Source organism: Phyllobates terribilis, unplaced genomic scaffold (genome assembly GCF_046119375.1).
Source record: "Phyllobates terribilis strain yellow unplaced genomic scaffold, ASM4611937v1 Scaffold_1__5_contigs__length_1240528914, whole genome shotgun sequence".
NCBI classification, from domain to species: Eukaryota; Metazoa; Chordata; class Amphibia; order Anura; family Dendrobatidae; genus Phyllobates; species Phyllobates terribilis.
In genome coordinates this window covers 310,992,981-311,014,623 of record NW_027362761.1, presented here as the reverse complement: position 1 = coordinate 311,014,623, position 21,643 = coordinate 310,992,981, and the positions used below count along the sequence as shown (strand labels likewise).

Sequence of the window (21,643 nt, the reverse complement as noted above, 5' to 3'; positions counted from 1 at the left end):
AACATAAACAGTCCTTCCTTCAGGCACAATGAAACAAGGTAAATATAGCAGCCTCAACGATCTCAGTATTTCATGCCATAGCATCTCCAGCAGTTTAAACGCGTTCACCAAACACAACTTTGTTCAGCTCCAGCCCAAACTCCACATTACTGAGCTGACCCAGCTGCCTGTTATTAGGCCTTAAGGACCTGGGATGGATTATGGGAATGACATTTTTCACCCAGACTCTTTTGGTTGTTCCTAAATCCCAGACCCAAAATCCATGCAAATTAACCCATTCAATAACTTAGTGTTACCGGTACAGATTTTACATCACTGAGGCCAACCACCACAGTGGCACCTATCTGCAATCCAGTACCTTACTTCCTGCTTTCTTACATACCCCCATCCCTTTGTACAAAGATGGGGCTGGGCGCCGTCTACTCATAAACAGTGTACCCTTGACAGAGCATCCACATTTGCATATAGCTTGCAAGGTCTATACTCCCCACTGATCTCCGGGACATGCCAGCTCCTAGCCTGACAACCAATGTATCTGTCTGGACTAAGGATGTCAAATTTAAACACACAGAGGACCATAATGAAAAACTTGGACAAAGTCGCGAGCCAACCAGTATACAGTATAATGGGCCACACATAGTCCTCCATACAGTATAGTGGGCCTCACACAGTCTTCCATAGAGTATAATGGCCCATATAGGGATGGCGGTTTTGGTGTCGTGGCCCAAATATAACCACTCTGCGAGCCAGATTCGGCCCACAGGCCAGAGATGTTTGGTCTGGACTATGAATGTTTTGGAGAAATTCGGTGCCACCAACACTGGTTGCCAACAGAGGGCCAGTTTAAGCTCTTGAAATGCTCTCTCAGCCTCTGGAGACCACTTAAGCATGACTGATTTTGTACCCTTTAGGAGATCGGTTAAAGATGCTGCTATTACGGAAAAATTAGGCACAAACTTCCTGTAATAGCGTACAATTCCTAGGAATGCTCTGACCTGTGCTTTTGTGAGTGGGCATGGCCAGTTCTTTATCACCTAAACTGAGGCTACCTCCTGGGGAGCCTCAGGAATCCTATAGGGATTTAAATTGACCAAAGCGTGAGACTTAGTATCTCATGCCTGATGCCACAAGAGAGACCTGTTAACTTCGGGAACCTGTCCCTATTCTGCTGTACCATTTTCCAGCCATGCTGTTTTGGGGAAGGCAACAAAGTTTCTGCCACTTTGACACCCGCAATGTTAACTTCTGATCAGGCCAACAAGCAAGGCTTTTCGGGCGGGTCCCTATCCTTCCAGGGTTTTAGTAGGTTGCCATGATATATCAGGAAGGGCTTCCTTTTCCCTGGTCAGTGTATTTTATAGTTGACCTCTCCCACCTTTTCCACCACCTCATAGGGTCCTGCCACTTTGTACAGAATTTGCTTTACACTGTGGACACTAGCACAAGTTCCTGATCCTCAGGCTTAAATTGGCTCACTCAAGCCAACCTACTATATGCCCTGGATTGTGCCTCTTGTGCCTTGAGGAGGCGCTCTTTTACCTGGCCCTTCACAAAAGATCATTATGCCTAGCAAAATGTGGAAAACAAGTATCAGATCCCGGATCCTGGGGAACACCATTCAACCCTGTTACATTTTCCAGAGTACTTTTCACCATTAAGTCCCTGAGCTGGGCAGTCCCAGAGTTCTCTTGAGACTCCACAAGGTCAAGGATTTTGGCTTAAAGGGATGCTTCCTTATCCTCTTCTCTAGCCCGTACAGTTAAAAGAAATTCACTGGTTATTTCATTTGACTTTGTTACCATAGCCGACTTCTGGCGGCATATCTCCTGAGTGCTACAGTTTTAGCCCATAAGACCCAGGACAAATGAAAATCTTGTCCGATAACAATATCATGCAATAAGTCCTCCACAATTCCTACTTGGTGGCTCATAGAACCACAGTCTGTGCATATGTCAACCTGGGCGATAGGATAGTTGTTGGCATCTGCATGGATACACCTTACCCCCACCTTCTTCCCAGGGACTAGAATATGCTGAAGTGTGACAGTTAATAGGGTCACCAAACTTTCTGAGCCCAGAAGCCCAGTCACAGTAACATCATTTAATGTCACCTGGCACGACTGAGGTCCCTCAACAGGGTGAGGTACAGCACTGCAGGTGGGATGTGCAAAAAATGAGAAGTGTCTGGCTACAGAGCAGTCCATGAGGTCTTGAACCATAGGACAATGGGCTGCTTTATGGCCCAGGGCCTGACACCTCCATCAGCCAATGGTACAAGATGTACCCCTTGAAACCGGATCTTACCCTTCCTGGGTCTTTGTGCGCCTCATCAGAAGTGGACTTGGACCCCCTCTTTTGGGTATCCCAGAAAGGTGACCTCAGGCTCTCTTCATTTCTCTGGGAGTTCTCCACAGCCAAGTATCTTTCCATGAAACTCACAAGGTTATCTACATTCTAGGGATCTTCATGGGCCATCCAGCTTTGCAGAGATTTAGGTAGTGAGTGGATTTAATCGGTCCACTACCATTCTTACCACCATCTGTGCCACAGAGCTAGTCTGACACTGCAGCCATCTTTGCACGAGGCGTAACAGGTCAAACATCTGAGACCTGGGAGGTTTGTCCCTTTGGTAGCACCAGAGGTGCACCCATTGAACCTTAACTACCAGGGTGACACTCAAACGAGCCATAATCTCTGCCTTCAGCTTGCCTGTACTCCTTGGAATCCTGCAGGGCAAGATCGTAGTATGCTTTCTGCAGTTCCCCAGTAAGGTATCGAGCGAGGACCTCTGCCCATTGTTTTGGGGACAGTTTCTCCCTGGCTGCCACCCTCTCAATGACAGTCAGGAAAGCCTCGATGTCATCCTCCAGAGTAATTTTCTGCAAGGCCTTCCATACTTTTTACCTCACAATGGTACCATCACTTTGGCTTGTGGTGGGTGCCATCTCTCTGGCCTGGACAATGTCTGTCAGGAGATTCATCTGCTGCTGCTGAAACTGCTGCTGCAGATTGCCAAGGACTAATTGCTAAATAATCTCCTCCATGCTATCAGACAGTGTTTGCAACGCTGTAGCTGACTTTACCCAGGACATTCAGACTTTAAACTGTAATCACCTCTTTGGGACTTCATACCCGCATTCAAACACCAATTGTAGGATTTCAGCTCTCTGGTAGCCACTTGGATACACGCCAGCACATGGTTTTTATATCACAACAGCATAAAGTTTATTGTCCATCATAGACTTTACAACTTCGAAAGGAAAACAGCCTTTCTCCAGTCCAAGCGAATACAATAAACAGTCCTTCCTTCAGGCACAATGAAACAAGGTAAATATAGCAGCCTCACCAATCTCAGTTCAAATGCGTTCAGCAGACACACACACTTAAGTCCAAACTCCACACTGCTGAGCTAACCCAGCTGCTTGTTATTAGGACTGTAAACCCTGGGCTGGATTATTGGAACAGATCTTTTCACCCAGATTCTTTTGGTTGCCCCTAAATCCCGGACCCAAAATCTAGTCAAATTAACCCTTATAGATTGTAAGCTTGCGAGCAGGGCCCTCACTTCTCTTGTAACTGTTGAAATGTGTTACATTGTATTGTTTTTATTGTCTGTACATGTCCCTACTTAATTGTAAAGTACTGCAGAATATGTTGGCGCTATATAAATAAGAATTATTATTATTATTAATTCTCTCAGTAACCTAGTGTTACTGGTATGGATTTTACATTACCGAGGCCAACCACCTCGGTGACACATATCTGCCAACCACGACCTTACCTCCTGCTTTCTTACAATTGTTACATGCGTACAGGATCAAAATTAATAACAGCACAGGAATACAGCACAAGAACCACCAACAGTGCATAAATACATCACCAGAACAACCATCAGTACAGAAATGCATCACCAGAACCACAATCGGTAAAGAGATACATCACCAGAGAACCACCATTAGTACATAAATACATCACCAAACTTAATAAAGTGATCAATTATAATGTCATGTCAGCCCCACATACATTAGCCCCTTATACGGCAGTTCATTTTTTTCGTTAAGTTTCAGGTTTCTGCACTTAGTGCAGGTAAGGATGTGGCCTCCATTTCGTTGGGCTGGACATTACTTTTAAACGGCTTCCCATTTGCTATGCATCCATATTTGGGACCAGGTCCTGCTCGGTCCTTGTTCACATTGATATCACTTTGACATATGGTAAGGTTTTAATACTAGAGGTTAGGTCCATCCCGATTTGGGTAAACCTTGACGCTGGTGGGGTGGCTTTTACACTTTTTTTGATCAAAAACAGTGTTTTCGTAGTACCTTATGTTATTTTAATTCATTATTGCTTTTACTTATTTATTTACAGCAGGGTATATGTTCATTTTGTTTCTGTTTTTGGTTTTAGCCATATACAATTGTACTGCATGAACCTAAAATTCCCATTATGTCCTTAACAATGGTAAGGAGATTCTGGGAGTTGTTATCAATCATCATCAGACTGTGGACAATACAGGATCCATAGTACTGATGGGATGCAGGTGGTATCACAAATAAACATTTACATCTAAGGCTGCGTTCACACATTGCTTATTTCCCTGCGTTTTTTTACGCGCGTATTTCCTGCTTTTTCTACCTGCGTTTTTTTACGCAGGTAAAAAAGCACCTCCATTCACACACTGCGTTTTTTCACGGAGGTGCAGGAGAAAATGAAGTGTGAGGAGCATTGACACCTGTATGTAATGTAATGTATGTGTATGTAATGTAATGTACAGTACAGACCAAAAGTTTGGACACACCTTCTCATTTAAAGATTTTTCTGTATTTTCATGACTTTGAAAATTGTGCATTCACACTGAAGGCATCAAAACTACGAATTAACACATGTGGAATTATATACTTAACTAAAAATTGTGAAACAACTGAAAATATGTCATATTCTAGGTTCTTCAAAGTAGCCACCTTTTGCTTTGATGACTGCTTTGCACACTCTTGGCATTCTCTTGATGAGCTTCAAGAGGTAGTCACCGGAAATGGTTTTCACTTCACAGGTGTGCCCTGTCAGGTTTAATAAGTGGGATTTCTTGCCTTATAAATGGGGTTGGGACCATCAGTTGTGTTGTGCAGAAGTCAGGTGGATACACAGCTGATAGTCCAACTGAATAGACTGTTAGAATTTGTATTATGGCAAGAAAAAAGCAGCTAAGTAAAGAAAAACAAGTGGCCATCATTACTTTAAGAAATGAAGGTCAGTCATTCCGAAAAATTGGGAAAACTTTGAAAGTGTCCCCAAGTGCAGTTGCAGCAACCATCAAGCGCTACAAAGAAACTGGCTCAAATGAGGAACGCCCCAGGAAAGGAAGACCAAGAGTCACCTCTGCTTCTGAGGATAAGTTTATCCGAGTCACCAGCCTCAGAAATCGCAGGTTAACAGCAGCTCAGATTAGAGACCAGGTTAATGTCACACAGATTTATAGCAGCAGACACATCTCTTCAACAACTGTTAAGAGGAGACTTTGTGCAGCAGGCCTTCATGGTAAAATAGCTGCTAGGAAACCACTGCTAAGGACAGGCAACAAGCAGAAGAGACTTGTTTGGGCTAAAGAACACAAGGAATGGACATTAGACCAGTGGAAATCTGTGCTTTGGTCTGATGAGTCCAAATTTGAGCGACGCAGAAAAGGTGAACGGATGGACTCTACATGTCTGGTTCCCACCGTGAAGCATGGAGGAGGAGGTGTGATGGTGTGGGGGTGCTTTGCTGGTGACACTGTAGGGGATTTATTCAAAATTGAAGGCATACTGAACCAGCATGGCTACCACAGCATCTTGCAACGGCATGCTATTCCATCCGGTTTGCGTTTAGTTGGACCATCATTTATTTTTCAACAGGACAATGACCCCAAACACACCTCCAGCTGTGGCTATTTGACCAAGAAGGAGAGTGATGGGGTGTTACGCCAGATGACCTGGCCTCCACAGTCACCAGACCTGCACCCAATCGAGATAGTTTGGGGTGAGCTGGACCGCAGAGTGAAGGCAAAAGGGCCAACAAGTGCTAAGCATCTCTGGGAACTCCTTCAAGATTGTTGGAAGACCATTTCCAGTGACTACCTCTTGAAGCTCATCAAGAGAATGCCAAGAGTGTGCAAAGCAGTCATCAAAGCAAAAGGTGGCTACTTTGAAGAACCTAGAATATAAGACATATTTTCAGTTGTTTCACAATTTTTAGTTAAGTATATAATTCCACATGTGTTAATTCGTAGTTTTGATGCCTTCAGTGTGAATGCACAATTTTCAAAGTCATGAAAATACAGAAAAATCTTTAAATGAGAAGGTGTGTCCAAACTTTTGGTCTGTACTGTATGTGTCTATGTGTCCTGTGTGTGAGTGTCCCCCTAGCAGTGTATGTACAGACAGCTTCTGGCTGCAGTAAGTACACTGCTTTAAAAGAAAAAAACTATGGATACTCACCTATCCGAAGGATAGGAGAGGTGTCCGGTCCGGTCCCGCGGCTTCCAGCATCTGCCGTGAAGCGATCAGCTGACTGTCAGGTGACCGGCTTGTAAATCAGCTGACCGGAAGCCGGTTACAAGCCGGTAAGTTACAGTCAGCCGAACGGTTCTCCGGCAGATGCTGGAAGCCGTGGGACCGGAGCGGACGCCTCTCCCATCCATCGGATAGGTGAGTATCCATAGTTTCTCCTGCGCCTCCATAAAAAAGCTCTGGAATTACGCAGTGTGTGAACACCGCTGTGTAACTCCATCGCTTATAATGGGCACAATAGGAGAAAGCGCAGGACGCAGCTGCGTAAAGAATTGACATGTCAATTCTTTACGCAGCTGCGCTTTCGCGCTACGTAAAATAACACAGTGTCTGAACGGCAAAGTGAATTTCCCATTCACTTTGCTGGCAGACACAAGGCACATTGCGTATTTTGAAAAAGCGCGCGCAAAAATATGCAATGTGTGAACGCAGCCTAAGTGCCTTATAGATGACATCTTCTGTGATTTGAGCCAATCTCTTTAGTTTCTTCTCAATTTTATTCAGATGCCATGATGACTTTTCACTTCGACAGCTAGTCTCTCCAATCTCCCATCTTCTCCGGTCTTCTGCAGCACATCCCGGCACAATGCCATTAAAAATAACAGAGTGATTATAATGCTCCTGAATGAAAATATCTGCCGTATGCTGTGCCCCTGAATAAATAGTTGGTGCTCACTGTGCTCCCTGCATAAAATATGAACTCTACACTGTCCCTTTAATGGTATATAGCCTCATACCATCCTCAACTATCCATACTAGCCCCCTCTTCATATTGTCCCCTCACACTGTGTCCTAATTATATGAACCAGTTTCTAAACTGACCCCCCTCCTCACACTCACCGCTACTGCATGCACACTTTCATCCCCCATATATCGCACCACACATTTCTCCCCTATATTGTCCGCTCCTTATCGCACCTGCTATTTTTAAATATAAAAATAGGACAATTATCACATAAAATGTGGTGATTTATAATTATCTTAACATTTAACAATAAAGTTTATATTTTTTACCTGCACCTCTTATTATCCTTTCCTTTTTTCTTTCCCTTTTTTTCTCATGACATAGTTGGTTTAAGTAGTAGTGTACACTAGGGGCAAACATGATTTACTTACCTGTACATTAAAGAAGTTGTACACTATTTTATATTACACCCCCCCCCCCCCCAAAGTATCCCCCCCGGGGCCTCTAAGCCTTTTTGTAAATACCTTCCATTGCAGATAATACCTGTGAGCGGTGCTATCGGTGGCCGCTCACAGGCATCACGTGACCCCACGCTGGCGTCACGACAAGTGAGGCGTGACTCAGCGCTGGGGTCTCCACGGTGGCTGCTGGATTGTGGACAGGGTTACCCCACACGTCACACCCAGCATCCACCGCACGCTTTACAATGAATGGGGAGAGGCAGAGCGCGGTGGATGCCGGGTGTGACGCTGGGGGGGGGGGGTAAACCCGCCCACAGCCTGGCATCCACCGTAGAATGCGGAAGACAGAGACCCCCGGCTGCTGCCAGCACTTGTCGTGACATCAGAGGATGTCAGAGACAAGTCATGTGATGCCTGTGAGCGGCCAGCGATAGCGCCGCTCACAGGCATTATCTGCAATGTAAGGTAACTACAAAAAGTCTTAGGGGCCCCGGGGGGATACATTGGGGGGGTAATATAAAGTAGTGTACAACACCTTTAATTTTGTACTGGGGGTTTCACTTTTCTCTGACCTATTATATGCTTGCAAGGTCCCTTTCTTTATTATTTCTTCCCCATGTTATCACCTACATTGATGTTCCTGCAAAGGCAGGCACAATTGCAGAGAAAATAATGTTTGATTCTGCAGTTCGTCCGAGCTCTTGAGACCGTGCATATACAGAGCAGATCGTGCTCTTCACTGCTCCATAGAAATAATAGGGCAGCTTCAAGGCACGAGTGGTGGTCCAGGAGTTTTTTTTGCACTTCTGCTGTATTTAGTATGTTTAGGACATGAGTTTGGGACAGAGCGTGTGTATAGAAGTGAATGGAGTTATGAGGTCTATTATAGCGCCACTTGCTGGCTATGTAATGACAAAGCAAAGTACCGTACTACTCACTAAACAAGTAAAGCTGGGGAAACAGAAACAGAAAAACATAGACAAGTAGAAAACACTATTTAGGAATGAAATATGTTTACTTTTATTGTGGAGAAAAAAATGAAAAGTGGATATAAAGCATTACTAGAATTGGTTAATAATTAAATAGTTACCTTGTTTTCCCCATAAAGCTGGGCTTCACAGCGACATACAGTGTAATACCAGTCAATGGGAACACATTGCGACCCTGAGGATATTGCAACATTTTTGCAATATGCTTGTCACGGCTGCAGGACCCTTAAGGTCGCAATGTGATCCCATTGACTTGTATTGCAGTGCAATCTAGCAGCGACACTTAGCAAACTTTGGCCGCTCGACTTATGTCAGGGCCAAACTCTCTGTGTAACCCCAGCCTAACACTACTGTCTCCAATTAATAATGATGAGAACCAGATTTTACCAATAAAGTAGTTACCCTGTTTGCACCCATTTATACATATCTCTCTTATGCTAGTCATGCCTAATTACACCTCACAGTGATCTCTATAGGAAGTTTAGAACTTTTTTTATGCCAGGACCTAAATCAGTTTTGGGCTGGGATACACTCCAGCTATACAGAAAAAGTTTATTTCTGACGTATTTTGTTCTTTAACTAAAGACTGTGGTTACATCATCAATGGTGCATTTTCAGCTAAAGATGTGTTTGTCCACTGCAGAATCATAAACTATACATTGTAGCTAGTCCCTATTATCATGTCAGTAACTGAGCACCCTCTAGGAATCTTTGATCCTCTACTGAAACAATCCTACCTTAAATTGGTTGTGCATGAGTGGACAACCCCTTCTTAATTGTTCCAGTGGCCATTATAAAATAAAAACTCTTGATACTTCCCTCCAGGAGTGGAGTTGTTCCAAAGATACTGGCACTGTGATTCCCGACAGTTAAATTACATTGTTAAGTCACTTGACCGCTGCAGCCAATCAGCAGCCACTGATTGGCTGCAGCACTCACCAACTATAACTGCTGAACTGCTGACATTGCTGGAATGGTGGTACTTGAGAAGGTAAGCATTAAGTGTTTTTAATGCAGCAATTAAGAGGAGATTGTTCACTACTGGACAAGCACTTTAACTTAGATCAGGCTAGACATTTACATTAGTATTTGGAAATTAAAACCAGGAGTGGATAAAAAAAAGAATAATTGCAAATCTTTCTCTCTGTAAATCCCACTCCTGGTTTCAGATTACTTATACTGAAATTGTTATTACTTATATATCATAGAGATAGGGAAAGGCCAGCGACGTAGAATTGTCTCTTCTCTGTCCAGATCTTTAAAGAATATTTTCTCTGAAACACCGGAGCATTTCATAGAAAACTATACCTGGTTGCAATCATGTAGCCAGGCTCCGATTCATGCTGGCCATGGTTTGGGCATCATGGATCACGGGACAGGTTCCCTTTACATTTGCTTGTACTGTACACAGGGTTGGACTGGGGCACTGGGACACTTCTCCGGTGGGCTCGGGAGCTCGGCGGGCCCCCGAGCAGGATGCACGGGGGCCCGCTGATTAACATGGCCGCCGATGCACCTGCACCGGGGCCCAAAAGTGAAGGGGGGGGGCCCTTGCTGTGCGCCTGATGAGGGCAATCTGGCCTGCTTCTTGGACCCCAGGCTCTGGAGGCCCATGGCCAGATTGCCCTCGTCATGCACTGCTGACAGGAGGAAAATGGCAGCAGAGCGGAGGGATCCGTCCTCTGCTTCCTGCCCGGCGCTTCCTCCCTGACAGCCTCGCGCTGCTTTATGACGCCATCATGCAGCGCGTGCCTGTGTCAGGGAGAAAGATGCCAGGCAGGAAGCAGAGAACGATGTAGTGGGGGAACAAGCAGAGAGGGTAAGTGTTGTTTTTTCAACTAGAGGGATGGTGCTGGAGGAGCTTGGGGAAGAAGAGGGAAAGCAATGGTGCTGGAGGAGGTGGGGGAAGAAGAGGGAAAGCAATGGTGCTGGAGGAGGTGGGGGAAGAAGAGGGAGAGCAATGGTGCTGGAGGAGGTGGGGGAGAAGAGGGAGAGCAATGGTGCTGGAGGAGGTGGGGGAGAAGAGGGAGAGCAATGGTGCTGGAGGAGGTGGGGGAAGAAGAGGGAGAGCAATGGTGCTGGAGGAGGTGGGGGAGAAGAGGGAGAGCAATGGTGCTGGAGGAGGTGGGGGAGAAGAGGGAGAGCAATGGTGCTGGAGGAGGTGGGGGAGAAGAGGGAGAGCAATGGTGCTGGAGGAGGTGGGGGAGAAGAGGGAGAGCAATGGTGCTGGAGGAGGTGGGGGGAGAAGAGAGAGCAATGGTGCTGGAGGAGGTGGGGGGAGTAGAGGGAGAGCAATGGTGCTGGAAGACTTGGGGGAGAAGAGAGCAAGCAATGGTGATGGAGGAGGTGGGGGGAGAAGAGGGAGAGCAATGATGATGGAGGAGGTGGGGGAGAAGAGGGAGAGCAATGGTGATGGAGGAGGTGGGGGAAGAAGAGGGAAAGCAATGGTGCTGGAGGAGGTGGGGGAAGAAGAGGGAGAGCAATGGTGCTGGAGGAGGTGGGGGAGAAGAGGGAGAGCAATGGTGCTGGAGGAGGTGGGGGAAGAAGAGGGAAAGCAATGGTGCTGGAGGAGGTGGGGGAAGAAGAGGGAAAGCAATGGTGCTGGAGGAGGTGGGGGAAGAAGAGGGAAAGCAATGGTGCTGGAGGAGGTGGGGGAGAAGAGGGAGAGCAATGGTGCTGGAGGAGGTGGGGGAAGAAGAGGGAAAGCAATGGTGCTGGAGGAGGTGGGGGAAGAAGAGGGAGAGCAATGGTGCTGGAGGAGGTGGGGGAGAAGAGGGAGAGCAATGGTGCTGGAGGAGGTGGGGGAGAAGAGGGAGAGCAATGGTGCTGGAGGAGGTGGGGGAGAAGAGGGAGAGCAATGGTGCTGGAGGAGGTGGGGGAGAAGAGGGAGAGCAATGGTGCTGGAGGAGGTGGGGGGAGAAGAGAGAGCAATGGTGCTGGAGGAGGTGGGGGGAGTAGAGGGAGAGCAATGGTGCTGGAAGACTTGGGGGAGAAGAGAGCAAGCAATGGTGATGGAGGAGGTGGGGGGAGAAGAGGGAGAGCAATGATGATGGAGGAGGTGGGGGAGAAGAGGGAGAGCAATGGTGATGGAGGAGGTGAGGGAGAGCAATGGTGATGGAGGAGGTGGGGGGAGAAGAAGGAGATCAATGGTGATGGAGGAGGAGGGGGGAGAAGATGGAGATCAATGGTGATGGAGAAGGTGAGGGGAGAATGTGAGAGCAATGGTGATGGAGGAAGTTGGGGGAGAAGAGGGAGAGCAATGGTGATGGAGGAGGTGGGGGGAGATGAGGGAGAGCAATAGTGCTGGAGGAGGTGGGCGGAGATATGGCAATGGTGCTGGAGGAGGTGGGGGGAGATATGGAAATGGTGATGGAGGAGGTGGGGGGAGATATGGCAATGATGGAGAAGGTGGGGGAGAGCAATGATGGGGAATTATTTGGACGCTATATGCTGTTAATATCTGGTCTGGTCACGGTGTGGTGGTATTTCTCCCTTGTATGTGGTATTATTCGGTCACTATGTGGTGGTGATATGTGGTTTGGTCACGGTGTGGTGGTATTTCTCCCTTGTATGTGGTATTATTCGATCACTATGTGGTGGTAATATGTTGTCTGGTCACGGGTGTCACTGTATTTCTCCCTTGTATGTAGTATTATTCGGTCACTATGTGGTGGTAATATGTAGTCCAGTCATGGTGTGGCAGTATTTCTCCCTTGTATGTGGTACTATTGGTGTTGGTATAGAGGATTGTGTTGTGTATGGCGGTCATTTGTTCTCTGTGATATTTAATTAGGAGAAGATTCTTTATTTCCATTAGTGATTAAATACTTGGAACAAGATACACTTACAGGGGTTCTCCGGGGAAAACAAGTAATCACCTCTCCACAGGATAAGTGATGTTATTGATTGGTGGGGGTCTGAATGCTGGGACCTGCACCGATTGGTAGAATGTGGAGCTTATATCCCCATTAGACTGGAGCTCATGTGCGACTTGACCACTGATCGATTCATTCCCTCAGTGGCTGTTTTTGTTTTTTTTCTGGAAGCCCCAAAGAGAATGAATGAATCTGAGGTCAGACGTCCCACCTGCCGCTCTATTTTAAAATGGAGAAAAGTGTCCTGTCAGGGATAAAACTTCCCCATTCTTCCAATAGGTGTGTCTTCCAATGTTCGGACCCAAACGATCAATAAGTGATCACCTATACTGTGGAGCCCATGGATCGATGATAACTTGTTTTAACCAAAGAACCCCTTTAATGCAAACTACTGTAATTTTACATCCCAGTTATAGCATGTGCACAGCAGATGTGCAGGAGCCGCCTGTGATTTACAGTCGACGCCCCACTATAACAGGAATAACAGGTATTTGCATATAGCTGTAGGGTGGGCCTCGAGGATCAGTTCCTCCTGTGGGCCCCAGACACCCCAGTCCGACACTGACTGTACATACCGGTCATTGAAATCAAATATATTAAGCGACAGTGTTGAAATCCTAGGTATCCATCCATGGGAACTAAATGTCATCACTTTGGGTTCTATGTATATATTACGACAGCTAAGCCACAATATCAGAAAGCCTGATAAGAGGATAAAGTAGCTGTCCATTACTGCTAGGGGAATAAAGTGCTCTACTAACGTGCAGATTATGCGTTAATCTCCAATCCAAGCATTCCCTTAAAAAAAAAAACTGATTTAGAATAAACTCATCTACGTTATTATGAACTTTTAACAAGAGCAATGTAATTCTTTACCTCCACTAGACTGATAGACAGTAACTGATGTATTGTAATTATTGCACTGTTATGTTATATAGGACAGGACACAACATTCACATTTTTGCCTATTTTTAGTTGCTATTGATCTCCTAGATGAGTCTGGAAATTTAATAAATCTCAGCGATTTTGAAGGATCTCAAGACAACGCTACTAACTACCTGAAGGAACGACAGACCTATGTTCTGGTTAAGATTATCCGTAAGTAGAAATATTCAGGTTTCCATATCATGTCATACATCATGTAATCAGGCTTCACAGTACAATGGCCTGATCTTATGGTACATGATGTTAAAACGGTTTTAAATTATCTGACAGGTACAAAGAAAAAGGAGCCTACACGATACTTTATTCTCCATTGCATTTTCCACTGGCTGCAGCTTATATCAGCTTCTAGAACATCAGCAGTAAACTATATGAAGTTTCCTTCTGTGTTGGGGACATGTGCAAAGACCCAAATAATCCAGGACTGTTTTATCTGGTGCAGATCTACCAGTTCTCTGAATGCTGAGCTCTATATGCTGTAGACTCACCCACACCACTGATTGGCAGGTGTTCTTTTTTACTGTGCATAGGCAGAAAACTGGCAATCAGTGGTGTGGGTAGAGTTATATAGAGCTCATGAAAATGGAGGACTACACAACAGCAGGTTTACTAGTCCTCTAGTGATAATCTACTGCTGATAAAACACTGATTTTATCAAAACAACATAAAGCAGCCCAATAAGTGACACATCGCTGGATTCAGGGTCTATGTTTCCATATTATGCTGCTCTCAGTTTAGGTGAAGAAAACCTAATGACACAGATTCCCTTAAATTTGTAGGGGGTGAAGGATCTGATCCAGCACGCTATGAGTCTCTGCTGGAGAACCTGTGGAAACGTCATCCAGAGTTAGCAGGTAAGGATTCAATTTCTTAAGATTTATTTATAATAAATAAATAAATAAATAAATAAAATGTCCTTAGTTTGTTATTTTATATGAGAAAAACAAATTGATTTTGATCACTGTTTTTCATACCTATTTTTTGGCTGTGTTTATTTTTAACTTCAATGTGACATCTGGTTTTCTGTTATGCAAAAAAAAAATAATAATGTCGCAAATGTGCTGTCATTTCTTCACAGACAAATTGACGTGAATGAGTGATTTTGATCCACAAATCAGATATCTTAGTTTTTTGGCCTTTTTTTTTAAAATAATCAGTCATCAAAAAAAACATGACAAGCCCATAGACCAAAATGGGTATGTTTGATATCAGTAAAAAACATGGTTAGAACACATACATAACACTGATGTGTGAATATAGTCCTGGGTGTACTAATAGCGGCAGGATGATGTAGCCGGGACAATGAGCGCTCCTCTTCAGTTTTTTTCAGACACTTACAATGACAGTATTCTGCTCAGTATTTTGTGTCAATATGTGTAAGCAAAAACCAATAGTGAAACCTATAGAGAAAAAATATATATATAATGGACAGATTTGTACCTCCTCCATATTCTTTATCCAACCCCGGTTTTGACTACAAATAGTGCTGCAAAACACTGCTCAAAATTTTGATGTAGATGGGTCCTTAAAGGGATGTTCCTGGGTTCCCAGCACAGGAACCGCTTCCCTGCCTCCTGGATCACTCCTTGCTGGTGGCATGCGCTCCGGCTGGATTGACAGCGGCAGCAGCACGGCTGCCAAACTGTGCACTCTGATGCTGCTTAGCCTCTGTAGCACTGGAAGAGTGCAGTAACACTTGTTACGCGCGCAGGTGGTGCACGTGGTTTATGGACCCACTGTTCCATGGGGCCGGACTTGCCTAGCAGGGACTGACCTAAGCGGCTACCAAGTGTTCACTGGAGCTCCTGATGGTGGAGACAGGCTGGGCTGCAGGTAGCTGTGACTAGCCCAGGGGATGGGGATGACTCGGTACCCGGGCCTTTGCCTGGCCTTAGGGGATGTCGCGGTGGTCGGTTCCCGGGCCCGTACCCTGGGGGTCACTCTTTAAAAAGGGGATAATAGGTTTTCTTTTAATTTTATAAAAGTTTGTGACGCCACCTGTGGCTTCTGGTGAGAATCACCAGCGCTGCGCAGTCCACTGAGGCCGATGATAAGGCAGCTCGATGGTATAGCTCCCCACAGGTGGAGCTAGGCCTCAGGGCAGCGTACGGAAAGGGAGATGCGGGACAGGCGAGACCCAGCCGGGTCAGAGCAAGAACAGGGACGAACACGATAGTCACTTCAGTATCTTTTACTGGTGGAAATTCAGGCACATCCCGGAGCACTGTAGGGTGAAGGGTGCACATCAGGATCCTCCCCAATGAGCAGGTGTAGGGCCTCCTGTTTCTTGCCTCTGCGTAGTAAGTTTCTGACCTGCCTGGAGCTAGGCCTAACTTTGTCTCTGTCCTGCGCTGGCTGACTTTGTGGTAGGGCCATCTCTTGGAATACACTCACCTCAGCTTGCGGGGCCTATGTGTTTCCTGGCTCTGTTACGTATCAGCACTTTAGCGATCCTGGGACCTGTAGTTCTCCAGGGATTCCGGTTATACCTTACTGGGTCATAGAGATCCCGGTAAGCTCGGACCCAGTGTCCGGTAATGCTTCGGGGTGAGCCGGTTAAGCTCCTCTGCCCCCTATGTACTAACTCTCCACTCGCCTTCGGCCTACTCGGGCCCTCACTAGGCTATACACACTAACGGCAGCTTGCCGCGCTGACCGATCTTATGGCGCCGGCACACCTAAAGCCCACTAGTCTGAGCTACAACTCAACTTGCTCAACTCTGCATTCAGACCTGTACTTGCTGAACTCTCCAGAGGAACTACTCTGCCTGGCTCCACCTTCCCTATTTATATCCCTAGCGGGCTCCCTCTGCTGGTCTGAGGTGGAAGGTGGAGATGTGTGAATGTTTATGGGGGCCTCTTGTGGAGGAATCCATCAATGCACTCTTCAAGGATCTGTGATACCAAGCGCAGCTGGGCGTCACAGCTGCAAGGTACCACTCCTAGGCAGTCCCCAGTACTGCAACTGCTGACCCCAGTGTTATGATCTGCAACATGTACTAAGGAAAGAAAGGGGAAAGCTGTCCCTACAGTAAGACTAAGCTGAATTCCTACGATGTAGCGAGCTGTCTGCTCCTAGTGAACAGACCCGCCTTAGTCCTCGGCTAGTCTGAACCAAGACCTATAGCATATTGGGAGGGGTCCCTAAAAGAACTAAGGACTGGAACAAAAATGGGACACCTCCTAAACAGAGAAGTTGTTGCGGAACAAAAAAAAACAAACAGACAGAACGGTACTAGAGGTCCCAGAAGGACCAAGCGAACTGACAGAGATAGGCACCGAAGCACCTGGCTAGAAAAACAGTCAAACAACACTGAAGTACAGCACAGCCAGAAGGGCGCAGGTGGTCACGTGACCGCAAAACACAAGATGGAAAAAACAAACAGGAGGGTTCTAACAGTACCCCCTCTTTTATGAGGATCCTCCAGCCCCATGCCTATCCAGAAACCTCCTGTGGAAAGCTCTAACAAGCCTAGGAGCAGAGACATCATCCGCCCTTACCCAGGAGTTATCTTCGGGACCGAAACCCTTCCAGGAGACAAGATACTGTAATCTCCCTCTATGCCATCTAGAATTCAAGATACGAGAAATTTCATATTCGCTGTCTTCCACCACAGGAGGTACTGTGACAGTGGAATCCTTGATAAATAAGCCTTTTTCAACAAGGAAACATGAAACACAGGATTAATCTTCCAGGAAGTAGGGACATCCAACCTAACCGCAGATGGGTTAACAACCTGAAGCACTTTAAATGGACCCACAAACTTAGGACCCAGTTTTTTAGAGGGAATCCTCAACCGCAGGTTCTTTGAGGACAACCAAACCATGTAACCCACAGTAAACAAAACCTCCTTACGTTTCCTGTCAAAATACTCCTTGAACTTCTTGTTAGCCTCTTGAAGGTTTTCTTTAGTCTGTGTATATTTAAACGAGACGACATGGCCTGCTGCTGAGTATTTGAGTATTTGGTTACATTTGCAGCACTAGGTTACTTTTTAATAAGAAATGTGTGTCCATGTTTTGCATCATACAGTATTTTTAGTGTGCCTTTGAGGCAACGTTTTATTGATATCTATTGAAGGTTATTTTTTATGGGTTTTTTTCTGATGTTAGCCTCTTGAAGGTTGCAACGTACATTAGTCCAAGCTCTCTCCAAATCACCGGAAAAATTCTCCTCCTCCGGCACCGCCGACCCCAATTTGGAGAACGAACCAAAAGACGGATGTCTCCCAGTACAACAAAAAAAAAGGAGAACACCCAGCAGAGGAGGATGTATGATTGTTAAGAGCAAATTCTGCAAGAGGCAGAAACTCAGACCACACCTCTTGATTGTCCGCCACAAAGCAACGCAAAAACTGTTCAGCATCCTGGTTCTTTCTTTCAGTCTGTCCATTAGACTCAGGATGATACCCAGAAAATGACAAATGGACTCCCAACCTGTCACAAAAAGCACGCCAAAAGCGAGCCACAAACTGAGGTCCTCTATCAGAAACAATATCCGTGGGAACGCCATGAAGCTTGACAATCTCCTTAACAAACACCTTAGCGAGTGTCTTGGCGCAAGGCAACTTAATGAATGGAACCAAATGACACATCTTACTAAAACGGTCCACGACCACCCAGATGACAGTAAAACCCTCGGACACAAGAGGATCAGTAATAAAATCCATTGATCACCCTCCTTCACTTGCAACAAATTGTATGCCCCCCAGAGATCAATTTTAGAGAACCACTTGGCCCCCACCAACTGGTTAAACAAATCAGGAATTAACGGCAATGAGTAGGAATTGCGTACGATAATCTTATTAATTTCACGAAAATCCAGACATGGACGTAAACCCCCGTCCTTTTTTATAACAAAGAAAAATCCAACTGCCACAGGCGACTTAGAAGGTCTAATGTGACCAGCAGCCAGGCTAGTCTGTATGTATTCCTCCAAGGCCTTTCTTTCAGGGATAGTCAGATTAAACAAACGACTCTTGGGAAGAGTAGCTCCCGGAACAAACTCAATGGCGCAATCATAATCCCTATGAGGAGGTAAAACTTGCGACTCCTCCTCCGAAAAAACCCTCCAAAAATCTTGAATAGGTACAGGTAATTCCCCTTTTTCCACAGCCACAATGCGACCATTACAACATTTATCATAGCACTTCGGACTCCAAGACTTAATCACATTAGCAGACCAGTACAGTAAAGGATTGTGCAGTTTTAACCAAGGCAAACCTAGAACGACCAGAGAGGCTAAATTATCTAATACAACCAAGTCCAAAATTTCTTGGTGAACTCCATTGATAGTGAGGGGAAATGCAGCAACCTTGTGAGTAATACATTTCAAGGGAGTGTTATCAATTGCAATCACAGAAATAGGTGATGACAAAGGTTTGGATCTCAATTTAAGTTTTTCCAAAAACCCTTAATGTGATTGATAAAGTGTTGAACCACAATCCACAAATACTTGAAATTAAATCAAATTTTCCTGCAAAGTAGTACTCCCTGAAAGAAATACTCCTGCAGAGCGTAAACCAGCTATACGGGCGTACTTGATCTTTTTTTTTCTTTACTTAAACGAAGCTCACAATTCTTAATCAAATGGTCAGCTTTACCACAATAAAGACACAATCCCTCGGCGAACCTCCGGTTTCTTTCCTTAGTTTTTTTTTTGGGCTGGACTTACTGTTATGAGCTGCAACATGTACTAAGGAAAGATAGGGGAAAGCTGTCCCTACAGTAAGACTAAGCTGAATCCTTACGATGTAGCGGGCTGTCTGTTGCTAGTGAACAGATCCGCCTTTAGTCCTCGGCTAGTCTGAACGAAGACCTATAGCATAAAGGGAGGGGTCCCTAAAGGAAATAAGGACTGGAACAAAAATGGGACACCTCCTAAACAGAGAAGTTGTTGCAGAACAAAAAAAGACAAACAGACAAAAAGGTACTAGATGTCCCAGAAGGACCAAGCAAACTGACAGAGATAGGCATCGAAGCACCTGGCTGGAAAAACAGTCAAACACTGAAGTCCAGCACAGCCAGAAGGGTGGAGCTGGAATATACAGGCAGGTGGTCACGTGACCGCAAAACACAAGATGGAAAAAACAAACAGGAGGGTTCTAACACCCAGGGATTAGGTACACAGACACAGATATGGACTCAGTCTCCGTTCAGACTAATAGTTTCTAGATCATCTGCAGAACGGTTACTGACAAGGAGGGACAGGACTGATTCAGGCAACGCCGGAGCGGCTTTAGGGTTCAAGTGCCGCCGATGCAGCTTCAGTGTTGGGAGACTGGCTGTAGCAGTCCGGAGACACGGAATACACAAACAGGCACTGGCTGCACTAGGACATGGGACTTCTGGTTCAGGACTGGCTGCACTAGGACCAGAGACTTTTGGTTCAGGACTGGTCACACAAGGACCAGGGACTTCGGGTTCAGGACTAGCCGCACCAAGGATTTGAGTACAGGACACTTTCCACACCGGGACCAGGGGACCTCACAACTTCACTGGTAGAACACCACACTACCTAATGACTAAATGTATTGTTGGCACCTCCCTATTGGGGAGGGTGCCTTTTAAACCAGATGCCTCCCAGCTATTAGCTGGGAGCCATCTTGCAGGTGAAGGCTTAAACTAAATGCCTCTCAGCTATAGGCTGAAGGCATTTTACTATATGCACGCGTTGCTCCTTTAAGAGCAGGGGAGCACATTGTCCTAGGCGCACCACCAGGACTCAGAACAGGAAGGAGGCAGGGAGCACCCCGGGGAATCATACCACATGGTCGGGGCGGTGAGTATGTCGGCATCCCTGCATGGAGGGAGAGTGGAAACCATGCAGGAGCGTCGGCAATAGCGTTACAACACTGAAGCTGGTTGGGTTTAGAAGCTAGCAGTGCGCTCCATCAATCCCAATGAGGGCAGCTTCAGTACAATTGGAAGCTGAATAGGAAAGAGCTTGTAAGTGCTGCACATGTTCTATCTCCGCCGTTTGACCACAATGGTGACCAGTTACCTAGATAACGATGTATAAGCAATAAATAAAAAGATAGTTATATCAGGTGAACAGAGCCAAATTATAGTAAGAAATAAATTGGAAAGTTGCTGTGTTTTCAAGCACTTTCCAATTTACCCATCTTAAAAGATTTACGGGGACAATTAAATAAAAGATTATCCTTTAAGCCACAGCATTTATAATGACATTCAAGGACAGAGGGGTGATGTTTCTGAGAATCCTGCCTTGGGCACCAAGAGAACTTGTCCTGCCCTTGTAATTGTGTAACTACAAAGGCCTAGTTCTTTTTTTTGCATTGGAAGTCCTGAATATTCTTTGCTGTGGTAATAACCTAATAGTATAGAACAATATTCAAAACAGGAAAACAAGACAAATGGTGTTCAGGTGTATACCAGAAACACCAGGCCCATCAAACATATATAAACGGATGAAAAATAAAACAATTTTGATTATCTGAATGATTGGTTGTTTATTTTGTGATAAAGTGAAATAAATATATATTTTATCCATAATGTTTGCTGAGCAGCCAACTAAATATGTTCAGGCCTTTGCATAGTAAAATCTGACTAAGCTGATGGATGACATCATCAGAACTCCAGACTGAGAAAATTCAATGATGTCACTATTAGGTTGTGTGCCCACGGTGCGTTTTTTAAGCGTTTCCACAGCGGCAAAATCGCTGCAGAAACGCTTAAAAAACGCTTGGTAGAAGGCCTGCCATGTCCCCCAATGATAATCCGCATGTGCTGTGCACATGCTGCAGAAATTTCCGCTGCGGATTATTATTGCGGAAAAATCCGCAGCATTACCAATTATTTTGTGGAAGCGCTGCGTTTTCGTCGCCATTGACTTGCATTGGAACGCATGTAATCCGCATCACTAGATTTGTACATGCAGAATCCATGCGTTTCAATGTGCGGGTGGTACCCGCGTGTGGAGGACAGGAGAATCTCCTCCGGACCCGGGTACCATAGAAACTGTGAAAAAAACAAGAATAAAGTATAAAATAAATATTATATTTACCTTCTGATGGCCCCCGGTCTCCTTGTCTTCGCTTGCCGGCAGATCGCAGTGGACTGAAGGACCTGCGCTGACGTCATTTAGTCATGTGACGGCAGGTCCTACAGTGTACCGCGATCTGCCG

At 45.6% G+C, this 21,643-nt stretch overlaps 1 protein-coding gene across 2 annotated transcripts in view; it reads left to right on the top strand.

The window, feature by feature from the left end:
• The window catches only part of CUNH22orf15 (chromosome unknown C22orf15 homolog), a 32,591-nt gene that overhangs the window by 7,309 nt on the left and 3,639 nt on the right, over positions 1 to 21,643 (top strand). Inside the window, exons 3-4 of one of the 2 annotated variants that reach the window (XM_073674685.1) lie at positions 13,548 to 13,652; positions 14,276 to 14,350. In XM_073674685.1, coding sequence (XP_073530786.1) covers positions 13,548 to 13,652; positions 14,276 to 14,350 — 180 coding nt within the window. Of the gene's footprint in view, positions 1 to 13,529; positions 13,653 to 14,275; positions 14,351 to 21,643 lie in introns of both variants that reach the window. The other variant, XM_073674676.1, reaches the window with a different exon arrangement.